Source organism: Accipiter gentilis, chromosome 9 (genome assembly GCF_929443795.1).
Source record: "Accipiter gentilis chromosome 9, bAccGen1.1, whole genome shotgun sequence".
NCBI classification, from domain to species: domain Eukaryota; kingdom Metazoa; phylum Chordata; class Aves; order Accipitriformes; family Accipitridae; genus Astur; species Astur gentilis.
In genome coordinates, this window is record NC_064888.1 from 16,644,590 (window position 1) to 16,658,043 (window position 13,454).

Below are 13,454 nucleotides of genomic sequence, written 5' to 3' on the forward strand. Positions count from 1 at the left end.
ATTACCTTTAAAACAGGTTTAGGTTCTAACTCTAAGCCTTACACACACCTTGCCCCCATATCCCTTAAAACCTTTGTGGTTGTCAGAAATTTACTGTCACCTACTCAAAACATATCTACAGACTCAAGAGTTCAGTGCACATACTGTATTTAAGTACACATATCCCACTTTTAATACCCCTTTACCGATTCTTCAGAATTTAACATTGAAACCTTCGGGAAGAACATCCAGAAAGTACCTATCTTTGAAGGTCTGTCTGCCAAGTAGAAAAGCCTTTTAACTTCCACAGGACTTAATCAAAGCTATTATTTTAGAAGCAATTACTGCATTTCACCATCCCCTTAGTCTAACATCACTAGTGCACCTACGTTTAGAAGATACTGGAGTACCTACCTATCCTTTCACCAGGGCAATTCCCTACCAGTCCTAGTTACTAACCTCAATAAAGACAGAAACACTACAGCATGAGGTACAGAAAATTTACAGTACAGCTAGAAGCATGATGCTGCTGAATGCAGACAACAGCAACCCCACTAGTTCAAGACTCAGACTGAAGGTATTAGAAAAGGCATTATCTGTTTTATCTATTATTTAGCAGATCTTGTATGGAAGTTACTAGGACAACAGTATCCCTCCTTCTGACCACTTTACCAACTCTAACTCTAGGTTTGTTGGTTTCCCCCCCCCCCCAAACACTAAAAATGCTTTACCTGTGTTACAATATGCTGCCTTAGTACAAAGGTAGTACAATTTAAAAATACTGTACTTGGATAATAATCAAGTCAGAGCCTTCATCAGCACAGCTGCTAGAGCTGCCCAGTTTGTTTCAGTCCTATTTGAAGTATAAAACTTCTATTTTGCTTGCTACACAGTACACCTGCACCAGAATGTCCACACTTCTAGCACAGAGCACGCGTCATCCAACCACTAATCCAATCTTAAATGACTCTTTTAACACTACCAGATGAAAAAATAGGGGTGTACTGTATAGTTTGCAGACCAGTGACAGACCCCAGAGCCTGTCCTGACAACTCAGGAACAAAAGACAAGTCATACCTAACTCCTTCATTAGCAAAAGACTTAACTGTGGAAGTATGCAGCTCTCGGATCTCCATCTACATGTTTTGTTTTCCCTTCAGCTACGTTCTATAAGTCTATATTATATATAGGCAGGCAAACAAGCACATCTTAAAAGGACTTCCAAACCACAGTTTGAACACCAAACAACAAAAGCATACCTACCTCCATGAACTAACGCTGCCTCTGCTTACCATTAGGTTATACTACGGCCTGTAGAAAGCTCTGATTCACTTCAAATTGATACCCAAAACAAGAGTTGTTTCATTATTAAAAGATTTTAATACAGTGCAAACAGTGCACTGATCTTGAATTTCTCAAACGTTACAAAATGGCAGCTTTCAAATCAAAACTAAAGGGTAAACCAACATTTTATTGACATAGTTTATTTGATGTTAAAGCCAGATAAGCAGCTTCTTTCCGGAATAATTCTTTCTATATTTCTTCATAGAATAATGTAGTCTGTAAAGGAAAGAAATAGATCAGTGCTACATGATTAAAACAATTTTTACACTTACACCTTTATAGAGCCTGAAAAACTGGCTCCCGAACAACTCAGGTGAACCACACTGCCTTTCTTAGAAGAATGCAAGGTTCACAACTTCACGGTACTGTCATGGCAATAAATGAGAGCCTAGATTACAGCATTTCTGTAGAAGAGCTCAACAAACTACAATTACTTTGCCAGCTTTCTGTTTAAGACATTATACTTACTATATCAGCTCCCAGACAGACTGATTAAGTTGCTTTAAACCGAGTCATTCAAACCATTCATAATAAAGCCACAGTTTTATCTGTAAAAGTTACTGCCCACAGTATATCTAACTCCTGTTTCTGCAACAAAGATATAAAAATATAGTCTAGGACTTGTCTAAAAGAATATCAGGCTTGCTTAATAAGAAACTTACTTGAAATTAGTATCTATAAGAAAAATACAGAAATTTGTCCTCAAAATAGAAATCATACTACTTCAATCTATTTAAGACAATAAAAAACAAGGCCTATTATCCTCTCCTTCTATCTACAAAAGGCAGATGTAAGCCTTGTTTACAGTAAGACTAAATAATCAACAGTTTCAGCAACAGCAAATCCTAACTGCCTGATTTTTTATTGCAGTCTTTATACTAATCAGGTGCTTCATGTAAGTGGAAGGCACATAAATTATCAACTCAGTAGTAAGCACAACAGTGCTTTACAAATATTTAAGTCTTTCTTAGTCTTAAACTCTTGCACTGTGTTCTATATCAGCACAACTACCATGCTTTGCATAAATCAATTAGACCTGTGTCATCATAATGACTACACACTACTGAATGCCTACTGTTATAAAGCATTCTAAAGTCATACCTGTTATGCATTTTCCATCTGAAGTATGTTCATTTACTGAAAAAGAAAAAGCATTTATTAATAAAAGAATAGTTTTATCAAAGTTCTACTACTGTAGAAGATGGAGCTTTCAGGCTTTTTACTGACATTCATAATATGCTTTTTTTCAATTACCACAGTGAAATGTGACAGGAAAACCCCAAAGTTCTGACTACTGTAAAGGCTGAAGACTGAGATTTCACACATTCCCTCAAACTCAAAATGGGACCCAACAATAGCTGTTTAGGGCTTAAGTAATGCTCGGAATGCAATTGCATGTTCAATTATACCTTCAGGCTACAATGGCTTAAAGTGCCTATCCTGCCACACTTCTGTTTGATACTTCTTTCAAAAAAAAACCCATTTGTTTGGAAGGCTCACAGGTCAAAGGCTGTCACAGCTACAGTTGTGACATTAAGATGTAGGGTGGGGTTTTTTTTGCATTTTAATATCCCAGGGTATATGGGCCACTGCCCTGAATGCAAACACTAGTTGAAGGACATCCTCATCTACTTGTTGCAAACTTCCATGCAAGCTCAGCAAACTATAGAGATACTGAATACTTTAAATAACACAAACTACTTCAAAATACTTCTCTGGAAACTGCAGAGAAAACAGAATGGGAATTCTGAAGGAGTGAGAAGTGAAAGGAAGCATCAGAGAAAACTTTTAACAGTCAGACATCAGCACAGTTCACGTCTGACTTTAAAGTTCAAGAAAAACTATTTAAGTATGATTCAACACTTTAATAGTTTTCTGACTACGTGGTACATAACTCTTGCAGAAATATGGACTTGCCTGAAGATGTCTCGGAATCAAGTGCCTACACATTTGAGATAAATAGTTTTCACAGATTGTTTAAGTGGGCTCCAAAACATGTTCCAGGACTCCTATTAAAAACTCCTCCACATGGCTGTGATGAAAGGATTATGAACCATACCACACCATTATGTTTAAACATGCATTTTTCAAGACAAAGCTTTAAGACACAAGTGTATTCCACAAGCTTTTTTCTGTGATGCAGCAAAGAACTCTTCTCAATCAATGTAAATTAATTTGTCTTTAACGTAAGAACACAAAGATTAACTGGTAAACAAGTAAAGTCAAACCCATGCATATGTATCAACTAAAAGATCATTTTAAAAGACATTAAAAAACCTCTAACCAAAAACACAGTTCACCTACTACTGAGATTGCATGTTAGTTTGGGAAGCACTTGATACAGAAGTCACATCTGCTATATAATGATCACAGCACACGATCCTGGTCTTAAATTTCTAAAGTGCTTATATATTTTAAGACAATTTCTATGAACTGGACAGCTTTAGTAATTCACGTGACAGTCATTTAACCATTTTGCATTAACACTCAACAACAGCTACCTTCAAGTGCAAAATTCTTGAGTTCATCCATACTACTGGTATCAGTGCAACGCTAAATGACTCCCTTGACATTGACAAGAGGGTGTATGTTAGTGTCACTAATATACCAAATGCTAATTTGTGTTGTTACACTGTAAACAATTGTAGGACCTAATGATTAAAACAGCATTAAAGCAGAACAGAAAAAGGCTCTGAATCTTATCTAGTAGAGTAGTTCTCTCATCTAGTAGTTTGCAGCCACACTGGTTTATTTCCATCCAGTGATAACAAGAATTTCACTTATGCACTAAGTCAATAATTTAATTTCACAGAGATTTCTAATTTCACTGTAATTCATGTCTGAACTTGGAATACTGCAGGCAAATAGTTAAATACAGTTTAATGCTGACAACTGTGTCATTTCCAACTACCATCTCAAACGCACTAAGCTGTGATGTGACTTAGTTTTCATAAAGATACACAACTACTTTCACACAAAGGTCAAATTACACATGCAATTGCACTGTACTACTTTGAAGCAGAACCTGGGGTGTTCTGAACCAATGCCTCAAACCAATGGCATTGAGTTTCTTGGATTTCTTCTCACTGGGAATTCCTTATTTTAATGTTGTTTCATTAGTCTCAAAAAGTCTTGTTCGCTGTCAGCCAAATTTTATTTCTAAGTCACACAGAATAAAGTTCATTATGTAGTTATCTGAACCCTTACAGGACAGAAGGAAGTTTAAAGCAAATGTGCATTATTCAAAGCAGTACAGTGCTTCAATTAAAAGGATGGACACGTTTCAGTGATGTATAATTCAGTCAACACATCCATGCTCGTTTCCAGTACCTGCTAGATACTTCATTTCTGATGGAGAATTCCAAGAAAGTAGAAAAAAAGCAAAAGTGAAGATTACTAAAGTTGAAGTCAAGGCACTTGAGCAGCTACAGAAATAAGCATCAAAACCCATCACCCTCTCTCCCCTCATTAACACACTTGAAAAAAACCACTTAGCTGTACAGCTTACTCGGTATTTTTCAGAGGACAAAAAGCTGCTAAGGAAGATGACTGTCTTCACAGCCAGGCTATTCCTCAGTTTTGGTGGCTTTTTTTTTTGTTTCATGATAGAGGAACTCTGCCTCTCTCCAAGCTGCTTGTATCAAGTTCAAGCCACAGAACAGGAAGCTCCCACCAGGGGAAAACTCCACTATCTTGGAAATCAGTCACTTAAACCCAGGGTAAAGCAGGCACTTTACCTTATTTCTATTTACACACTGTCCTCACTGCCTACACCACCACACATCCTTAACAAAATCTCCTCTGTTAACAACACCATAAATAACAGTAACTTGGTGGAGTAAGCATTAGATATTTAGATAGTCTGAGTATCAAGTGTTAAGATGATCTCATTTGTATATTGCAATATCGAGTTACCCAATTAGCGCAATACTGAATTATGCGATTAGAACGATACTGTTAGGTTTATGAAAGCTTAACTGTAGTTTAAGTGAAATGTAGGAAACAATTATTTAAGAAGCATTGTTTCATGTTCTATCAGCTAAGCTTGCAGCAGTGAGTAGCAAAACTAAACTACTGAGCTGATAAGCTGTATGACGCCACACAGATTACCTTCTGTTATCCAACAGCCGAGGTGAAAGAAATGGAAGAAAAACAGTGTTATCCTGCTGAAGAACTTCTAATCAACACTTCTAAGGCAACATGCTAGAGTGCTAGCTTACAACTACTCCCATCCTACCTTCTTGCCAGCACCAACATTTGCCTTGGCTGTGCCCCTGACTTTCTTCATTCTGTTCTTACGCTCCTTTCGCTGCTTCCTAGAAGTCTTCTTCTTTTCATACAAGCCATGCTATTAAGAAAGTTAAAAGTTGCATTTAACATCGTTTCACTGATAGTAACTCCGAATTTAAGTTCTCCTACTTCTAAACTGTTCAAATACTGTTTAAATTTGAAATATTAGCTAAATATTAAGACAAGTTCACTAATAAATCATTCAACACAGAAAATAAGCGCTGAAGTAGCGTAAGGATCAGCCCCAACTCTTATGCCTCTTCAAGACCTTTAATAGCAGTTAGTTATCTATTACTGCTAAACATCAACTGGTAACTTCAGTTTTGTTTTCCCAAGTCCCCTGTAACATACAATAAAAAAAAACTTAGGCTACTTCGCAAATACAGAAGCTAACCTATGCTGTTTTAAGACCTCTTCTGTAACTCTGAGTACACCAACAGTACTTTCACAAAACTTTAGCTTTTACACCTATAAGTCATAAATAACTAAAGACTTCAAATCCATTTAAATTGTTTTCTAGTTACTGGAAAACAACTTACCCTGGCAAGCCTGTGTTTGGGTTCATTTTTCTTTGCATAGTCCAGGGAATCATAGATCATGCCAAAACCTGTTGTCTTGCCACCACCGAAGTGAGTTCTGAAGCCAAAGACGAAAATTACATCAGGGGTTGTCTTGTACATTTTTGCCAGCTTTTCCCTGATTTCTGTTTTGGGGACTGTGGCCTTCCCAGGATGAAGAACATCAATCACCTAAGAAGAAATTTTTTCAAGTAGTATAAAGGTCAATATCCAGTACAACAGCAAGGTGCTACAGTCCCACCATGAGCTTAACGCTTAAACCAACATACCTTAGCAGTAAAGAGTATTATTACTTTGATACAAAAACGTTTGTAAGTGTTCTGCTTCATAGAATCATTTAGGTTGGAAAAGACCTGTAAGATCATTGAATCCAACCGTAAACCTAACACCGCCAAGCCCACCACTACACCATGTCCTTAAGTGCCACATCTATACACTTTTTAAATACCTTCAGGGATGGTGACTCAACCACTTCCCTGGGCAGCCTGTTCCAGAGCTCGACAACCTTTTGTGTGAGGAAATTTTTCCCAATAGCCAATCTAAACCTCCCCTGGCGCAAGCTGGACAAAACAGCTCACTACTTCACTATCAAGATTTACCTTCAACACGCATCAACACATTTAAGCCTGTAAGTTCTTACAATAAGAGCTCTGGAGGGTTTAAGGGCCCCTTATTTATAGTGGCTAAAAAAACACTTGCAGCCCAGAACCAACAGAGAAATAATTAAAGGGATTTTTCTGTATTCTTTTACCATCTGCTTGCGCTGAAGCAGCCTGTTTGTCATGAACTTCCTGGTTCTGATGGTCACTGTGTCATTCTGCAAGAGAAGATACACAGTAAAACAAAATAACAGCCATACATGCAATTCGATCTTAATATACACATAAATAACGCACAATACAGCAACAGTCACTCGTCTCTCAGATTATGAGTTCACTGTCAGTATCAAAGTGGCCTGCTCCCGCGCTACAGAAAACACCTTTAAAGTAGACCAAAAAACTGACAGATTCATTCCCAGCTTCCAAACAACACAGTAACATACATACTTCTGTCATTCTCAAAACACGGCACAGCTTTCAATGAAACACATAGACTACAAGCCCAAGCACTACAACAATACAAAAAAAGCTTCCTTAACAAACCTGAATGTTACCAGTTCTTTAATGCGGCAGCTTCCTTAAAACACCTACACGCTACTGTTACCTTAACACTTTCAAAGAAGAACACCTGTGACATTAATACCCGAGTACGACCGACAACGCCCCTTTAACGCCTTAAGAAATGCAACGTTACACTACTGCCACAGCCCAGGACTGCTGTTACCAACCAGCAGCACGGAGACGCAGCAGGCCAAACATACGCCCCGGCCCACACCTCGCCGCTACCAACCGGCACCGACCCGCCGCGGCCAGGCCGCAGGAGCCCCGGCCCAAAGCGGGATGACAAGCCCCCGCTCAGTTTCCACCATACCCCCGTAGCCCGCTACGGGCAGGCCAGCCCGGCACCTGGGGAGCCCCGCGGGGGCGGGATGGCGGCAGCACGGGGCGGATTTGCCGCACACCCCCAGCAGACACTCACCATCTTGGCGGCGGCCTCCCTGCCAGCGAGCGAGAAAAGGAAGAGGGACCTGCCCGCAGCCAATCATAAGGCGGCGCAGGGGTCCTTCGCGCCCGGGCGGAGCCGCGCCGTGGGGGTGTTCTTTCCAGAGCCGGACCCAGAAGGAGGCGGCAGGGGTGGCTTATGCGCGCCTGATGGGCGCGGCTGGGCTGGGAGCGCGGTCTCCTCAGCCCCGTGGGCGGCTGCGTGGCGAGGCGAGGCGAGCTCCCCCGCTTGTACCGGTGCTGCCGCAGAGTCGGCTCTAGCAGCCCGCCCCGCCGCTGGTGACCAGGGTCTGGACCGGGGCTGCCGTGAGGGCAACTAAACGCAGAGCCACCAAGCGCGCTTGGCGGCGCGGCTCCTGGCAGCTGGGGGAGCGGCGGTTGTTGGCCGGTGACAGTACCGTGGCGGGCAAGGGAGCGCCGGTGGGCGCCGAGGGCGCCGAGAGTCAGCCCCAGAGGCGGCCGTGAGCAGCGGCCGGGCGGAGGCGCGGCTGCTGCCGGCGGCCGGGGAGGCCCCGGGAGACCGCGGCGGGAGGACCCCAGCTGCGCCCCAGCAGGGGGCGCTGCGGGCCGCGCCCCCGCCGCTCTGCGCCGCCGCCGCCGGGTGGGCCGGCTCTGCGCCGCCGCGTGCAGCCGCGCCGGAGCTGAGGGGCCGCCGCCGGGCCCGCCGCCGCCGCCGCCATGGTGAAGGAGCAGTTCAGGGAGACGGACGTGGCCAAGAAAATGTGAGTGTGCTCCGCCGGCCCGCCCCGCGCTCAGGGGCCCGGCGTTGCGGCGGGGTGGGCCCGGGGGCTGTGGCGGCCCGCGGCAGAAATCCCAGGGCGCGGTGCAACCGCTGTGAAGGGAGCCGGGGAGGAGCTTAGCGGCGGGGGGTGCCACGGCTGGCCCGCTGTTGAAAGCGCCGGCGGAGGCTGCGTTCTCCCGGGCCTGGCTGGGCTTGCCTCAGGCTGCCGGCGGGGCCCGCGGGTGGCTGTGCCGGTGGGCAGCTGTAGGGTTGCCCAAGAACATCGATAAATCCCCCCGGTATAAACCGCCAGCTCGCTGCAGAGCAGCTCTCTCTTTTATACTTGCCCCAAAAGAACCTGCTTCAGCAATGTTGTGAATCAGCTTAGCCGCCGTTGCATTGGTTTTGAACACCTATGTGTGTGTGGCTGTAGTTATAAGTAGTTATGCATATATATGCTAGTGCACATATACACATGTGAAATTTCTATTCTAGAAGCCACATCTGTTTTGGCATGAAATCGCCAGAGGAGATGCGTCAGCAAGCTCACATTCAAGTGGTTAGCAAAAACTTGTATAGTCAGGACAACCATCACTCTCCGCTGCAGTATGGAGTACTTGACCATCGCATGGTGAGAACTGTTGGTGTTTCGCCCTCCCCCCCCCCCCAATCCTTTTTGTAGAATTACTTGACGTGATTACAGATAAGTGAAGTTTACTGCTCATCCAAAATACAGGCAAATGTGTCTCTTCCTGAATTCCATAGCCTGTCAGCGGCAGTGACAGTTACTCTCTTCATGCTTTTGGGTGGTTCGGGAGAGCATTCTTTTGAGACAGGAGATAAGCGTATCCTGCCCAGTTGTTGGGAGACCCAGAGACATCTGTCTGCAAAATAATATGGTAGATTAGCAAGCTGTAGATCAGTTGCAAAAGGCTGTATCAATTAATGTCACTGGTATCACTAGGGCCTGTGAGTGAAGGACATTTTTCTTAAGGATTGGAATGAATGTCATGCTACTAACATGCTTCTGATGCTGTAAAAAAGGAGTAAGTGCTCTGGGTGTGCTGTTAGGATCACTGACTAGCTTAGGAAGTCTTGTATTTTCTATGCATTCACTTGATTATAGCTAAAATGCTTTTCCATGCGTGTGTTCCCCTTCTCCCAAAGGGAACCAGTGAAAAAGACCGTCCCTGTGAAACCTGTGGAAAAAATCTGGCTGATTGCTTAGGACATTATGGGTACATTGACTTAGAACTGCCCTGTTTTCACGTTGGGTACTTCAAGGCTGTGATAGGCATCTTACAGGTAAATTATTACAGTTATGATTTGTCATCAGTTTCTAGTCTAGAAAAATGAAATTATTGGTAAAGATGATGCTTGAAAGAGTAATTGAGAAGACCTATAATACAACCTATTTAGGTTGTATTATAAATAAGGTTGTATTATAAATTTTATCTTTATGCATCTTGTGTTTTGTAAAAAAAAAATGTATTTAAATACTAGTCCTAGTGATGTAAAAACATCTGTTTTATTTTAGGTAATCTCAGACTTGAGTAATTTAATCCATTATTTTTCTGTAGTAGTTTGAATTAAATGTGTGCAATGTAATTTGCCTTTTAGGACATCCCAGTAAATCAAAACTCTGTTTGCTTTATATGGATCTTTAAGATCCTGCAGAGCTTAGAAAAGTATTTGCCTCATTGACTGTATTTTTTTTGGTGTACTTTTTTTTGTGCGTTACAGCATATGAATTGGTCTTTCAACCAAGACCACTGTATTTCATTCAAAAAGACTGCATTCTGTTTAAGAACTTAAGTTATAGTAGAAGATGTTGCATATCTGAATGTGTCTGTTAAACAGCTGTGTTAATATGTGTTTACACTTAAGATGATATGCAAAACCTGTTGCTGTATCATGCTGTCAGTGGAAGAAAAAAAACAATTTTTGGATTACCTGAAGCGACCTGGCCTTACATATCTTCAGAAGAGAGGACTAAAAAAGAAAGTGTCTGAAAAGTGCCGAAAGAAAAACACCTGTCCTTACTGTGGTGCCTTTAATGGTGAGTGTTGACATTAGCAGTGATAGTTATCTACTGTGATGGTTTTTACCCTGGTGGCTGTGATAGGCATCAAAATCTTGAATATCCTTGTTAGTTCCACAGCTAATGGATATTTTACCTGGCCCTTATTAAGAATCTGGTAACTGCATTCCTGATGCTGAGCATATGCTTGTTCACATTTCATTTATGTGGATATAGACATTGTCCTAGTTGCTTCTTTTGTTTCATGTGATATCTCTTCATGGTGGTAACCAATATTTGATACTTTATTAATAGTATTAAAAACCCTGCTTAACATGTTTTTAAAAATATTGGGAGCTATTGTCAGTGATCAATACCTTAACATAGAAGCATTCGTAGACTTTGTAATTTTGATTGAACTTCATTTTTTGTCATTGTATTCAATTATCTTTCTTAACATTAGATGTGCTTGTTGTCATCTAGGAGGGTATGTTCTGCAGTGTGGCCGTATTTGAGCTGTGATGATCTTGAGTTACACTGGAATTTGTTCTTCAGGGCAGAGTATCTTAAGATTTGACATTTGGTTTTCAGAATGCGTTTGGTTTTTTTTCTTCATGTACACTGATCAAGTGATACTGAAAGGACTTGCAGTGCTACAGATTCATAGTGGATGGCTAATTCATAACTTCAAACTGTACGTTTTTAGATCTTGACAATTGTGGGTTGTTTGTAATGATCAACAGCCTGAATAAATAGAGAGCTGCTTCATTGTAAGTGCCACATACACACATAGGGAGCACAAACAATAGGCATTTACAAAATGAAGTGGTAGGTCAGCATACTTCAGTAAAAATAATGGAGTTTGGAAGGCACTTGTACTAGTCTGTGGAAGTTTTATGAATAATGTTACCTGCAAAACATGAGAATATTGCTCAGATTTTTCTTATAATTCACTTCCAAAATTACTTTATAAGATAGTGGGATGATATATAAATGGCACATCTTAGTCCCATTTTTAGTGTGGGAACTTCTACTTAAAAAAATCTGCTGTGACTGAGGTGAAGCGGAATTAAAGCGTGGGCCAAACTACCTGCTTTCAGCTTCAAAATCCACATCATGATCTAGGCACACCAAGCCAGCCATACAAGGGGACATGACCTTGTTATCCTCTTCTTGTTTAATGAATTTAGGAAACTGGTTAATAAAGCTGATAAAGTTTTATTTTATTTTTGTGTTCACTGAAGGCTTAACTAGTTTTGGAACTGTAGCTTACTCATTTTAAGTTTGGGGGCTTGGGGGTTTTTTGGTGTTTTTGTTGTTTTTAAAAAAAAACAAACCAACCAAAACAACCCACACTTATTTGCTTGCAGGAACCGTGAAGAAGTGTGGTTTGTTGAAAATAATACATGAAAAGTATAAGACCAATAAGAAAGTCGTAGATCCAATAGTATCTACTTTTCTCCAGTCCTTCGAAACTGCCATAGAACATAACAAAGAAGTAGAACCCTTACTGGGAAGAGCTCAGGTGAATTTTATTATGACTTAAATTTGCTGCTAGTTTTTTTTGTGTGAAATAAAACTCCTCAAAGGTTTTCCGTGTAGCAGCTTAAGCCTTGTGAGTTGTCCAGGATTTTCATATACCAAAAGACACTTGAAGAATGTTTGTATTTATTGCAATAATGCTGACTTTGCTAAAATGAGAAATTTAGTTCATTGATATGTTCTGATACATAGCTTTCTGTCTGTAAAGAAGGGGAATGTTTTTGGTGTGTTTTACTTCCGTAAGCTAGAAAAGGGAGAAGAAATATAGGCCCATATAAAGTCTGCATGTACATTTACTGTAACTCCAAGTTTATTACAATACACAGAATTATTTTTTTTTCTTCAGAAGAACTTGAGAAGGAGAGAGGAGACTTAATTATCTAACCTTTTTGTTTCGCTCAGCTTTGCACTGTGTGCAGTTTTGTTCCCATCTGCTCTTTGCAAGCTGGGAAGACCTCAGGGTACATATTTGGACAGAAAAAGTAGTGGATATCTGGAGTTACTTATACTACAGCAACTGCTGTACTAAAGAGAGAAATGAAGTTTTGAAAAATAGTCTAGAAAATATTGTGATTCATTAGAGTTTCTACTAATAAAATGAATACAATGTACTGTGAGTTTGTTGTAAGAGGTTTGAGTTGCTTTGTCAAGTAACGATGAAATACTCTCAGTTAACTCTTCAGAAGAGAGAGTAACATGATAAGTAAGCACTAATGTAAAAGGAAAAAAAGGAAGGAAAGAACGTAGCAAGTTAGTATCTGAGACTAAAAGCATTGGTTCAGAATAAATAAACCAAAACATAGTTTTGTTTGCATGAATAGTTCTTCTCTATTTGCCTTTTAAAAATACTTTGTTTTTTGAACAATCAATAAATGAGGGGAGGAGGGAAGCACTGAAACTGTTGCGTTATGGGTTGTTCTCCTCATTCTCCAATGGATTTTGTAGGAAAACTTGAATCCTTTGGTAGTATTGAACCTCTTTAAAAGAATCCCAGCAGAAGACATCCCTCTGCTTCTGATGAACCCAGAAGCAGGTAAACCTTCGGATTTGATCCTCACACGACTCTTGGTGCCTCCACTGTGTATCAGACCCTCTGTTGTGAGTGACTTGAAGTCTGGCACCAACGAAGATGACTTGACAATGAAACTGACAGAGATAATTTTCCTCAATGATGTAATAAAAAAGGTGAGTCATCCTTCAAGCTCTCAGAGACTGTTGCCTTCGAAAAGATTTGGTTAGAATTGAATACAGCAAGTGGTTTTACTTGTCTTACTGCTTACAATCTAGCAAGCAGTCTGTACTGTACTGGTATGTTGTTTGGCATTTTGTTAAAAGAAATGGAGAAACCTGCTTCAAATAGAGCTGGCTGACTGGCTGCT

At 40.9% G+C, this 13,454-nt stretch overlaps 2 protein-coding genes across 6 annotated transcripts in view; one reads left to right on the top strand and one right to left on the bottom strand.

Moving 5' to 3' along the window:
* Nucleotides 1-1,430: 1,430 nt before the first annotated feature.
* Nucleotides 1,431-7,887, bottom strand: RPS24 (ribosomal protein S24). Of its 2 annotated transcripts, XM_049810535.1 has the most exons (6): nucleotides 7,770-7,887; nucleotides 6,943-7,008; nucleotides 6,153-6,362; nucleotides 5,561-5,671; nucleotides 2,425-2,460; nucleotides 1,431-1,539 (listed from the first exon to the last, which is right to left on the bottom strand). In XM_049810535.1, exons 1-5 carry the CDS (start codon nucleotides 7,770-7,772, stop codon nucleotides 2,458-2,460), a joined length of 393 nt encoding a protein of 130 aa, XP_049666492.1. In that variant the 5' UTR covers nucleotides 7,773-7,887; the 3' UTR covers nucleotides 1,431-1,539; nucleotides 2,425-2,457. The 2 variants fall into 2 exon arrangements, with proteins under 2 accessions (XP_049666492.1, XP_049666490.1); XM_049810533.1 differs by lacking the exons at nucleotides 1,431-1,539; nucleotides 2,425-2,460 and adding an exon at nucleotides 2,794-4,671.
* A 540-nt stretch (nucleotides 7,888-8,427) lies between these two features.
* The window catches only part of POLR3A (RNA polymerase III subunit A), a 40,070-nt gene continuing 35,043 nt past the window's right edge, over nucleotides 8,428-13,454 (top strand). For all 4 annotated transcript variants that reach the window (XM_049810471.1, XM_049810469.1, XM_049810470.1 and 1 more), the window contains exons 1-6: nucleotides 8,428-8,514; nucleotides 9,009-9,144; nucleotides 9,681-9,818; nucleotides 10,401-10,572; nucleotides 11,904-12,058; nucleotides 13,021-13,260. In XM_049810471.1, the coding sequence (XP_049666428.1) occupies nucleotides 8,471-8,514; nucleotides 9,009-9,144; nucleotides 9,681-9,818; nucleotides 10,401-10,572; nucleotides 11,904-12,058; nucleotides 13,021-13,260 (885 nt within the window). In that variant the 5' untranslated portion in view covers nucleotides 8,428-8,470. The remainder of the gene's footprint in view (nucleotides 8,515-9,008; nucleotides 9,145-9,680; nucleotides 9,819-10,400; nucleotides 10,573-11,903; nucleotides 12,059-13,020; nucleotides 13,261-13,454) is intronic.

Excerpts from the sequence above, each read along its gene's own strand:
- RPS24 (XM_049810533.1), bottom strand. Across the intron at positions 6,363-6,942 it reads TGCTTCAGCGCAAGCAGATG|GTGATTGATGTTCTTCATCC; the intron begins GTAAAAGAATAC and ends ATTTCTTCTTAG. Across the intron at positions 5,672-6,152 it reads CCAAACACAGGCTTGCCAGG|CATGGCTTGTATGAAAAGAA; the intron begins GTAAGTTGTTTT and ends CTTTCTTAATAG.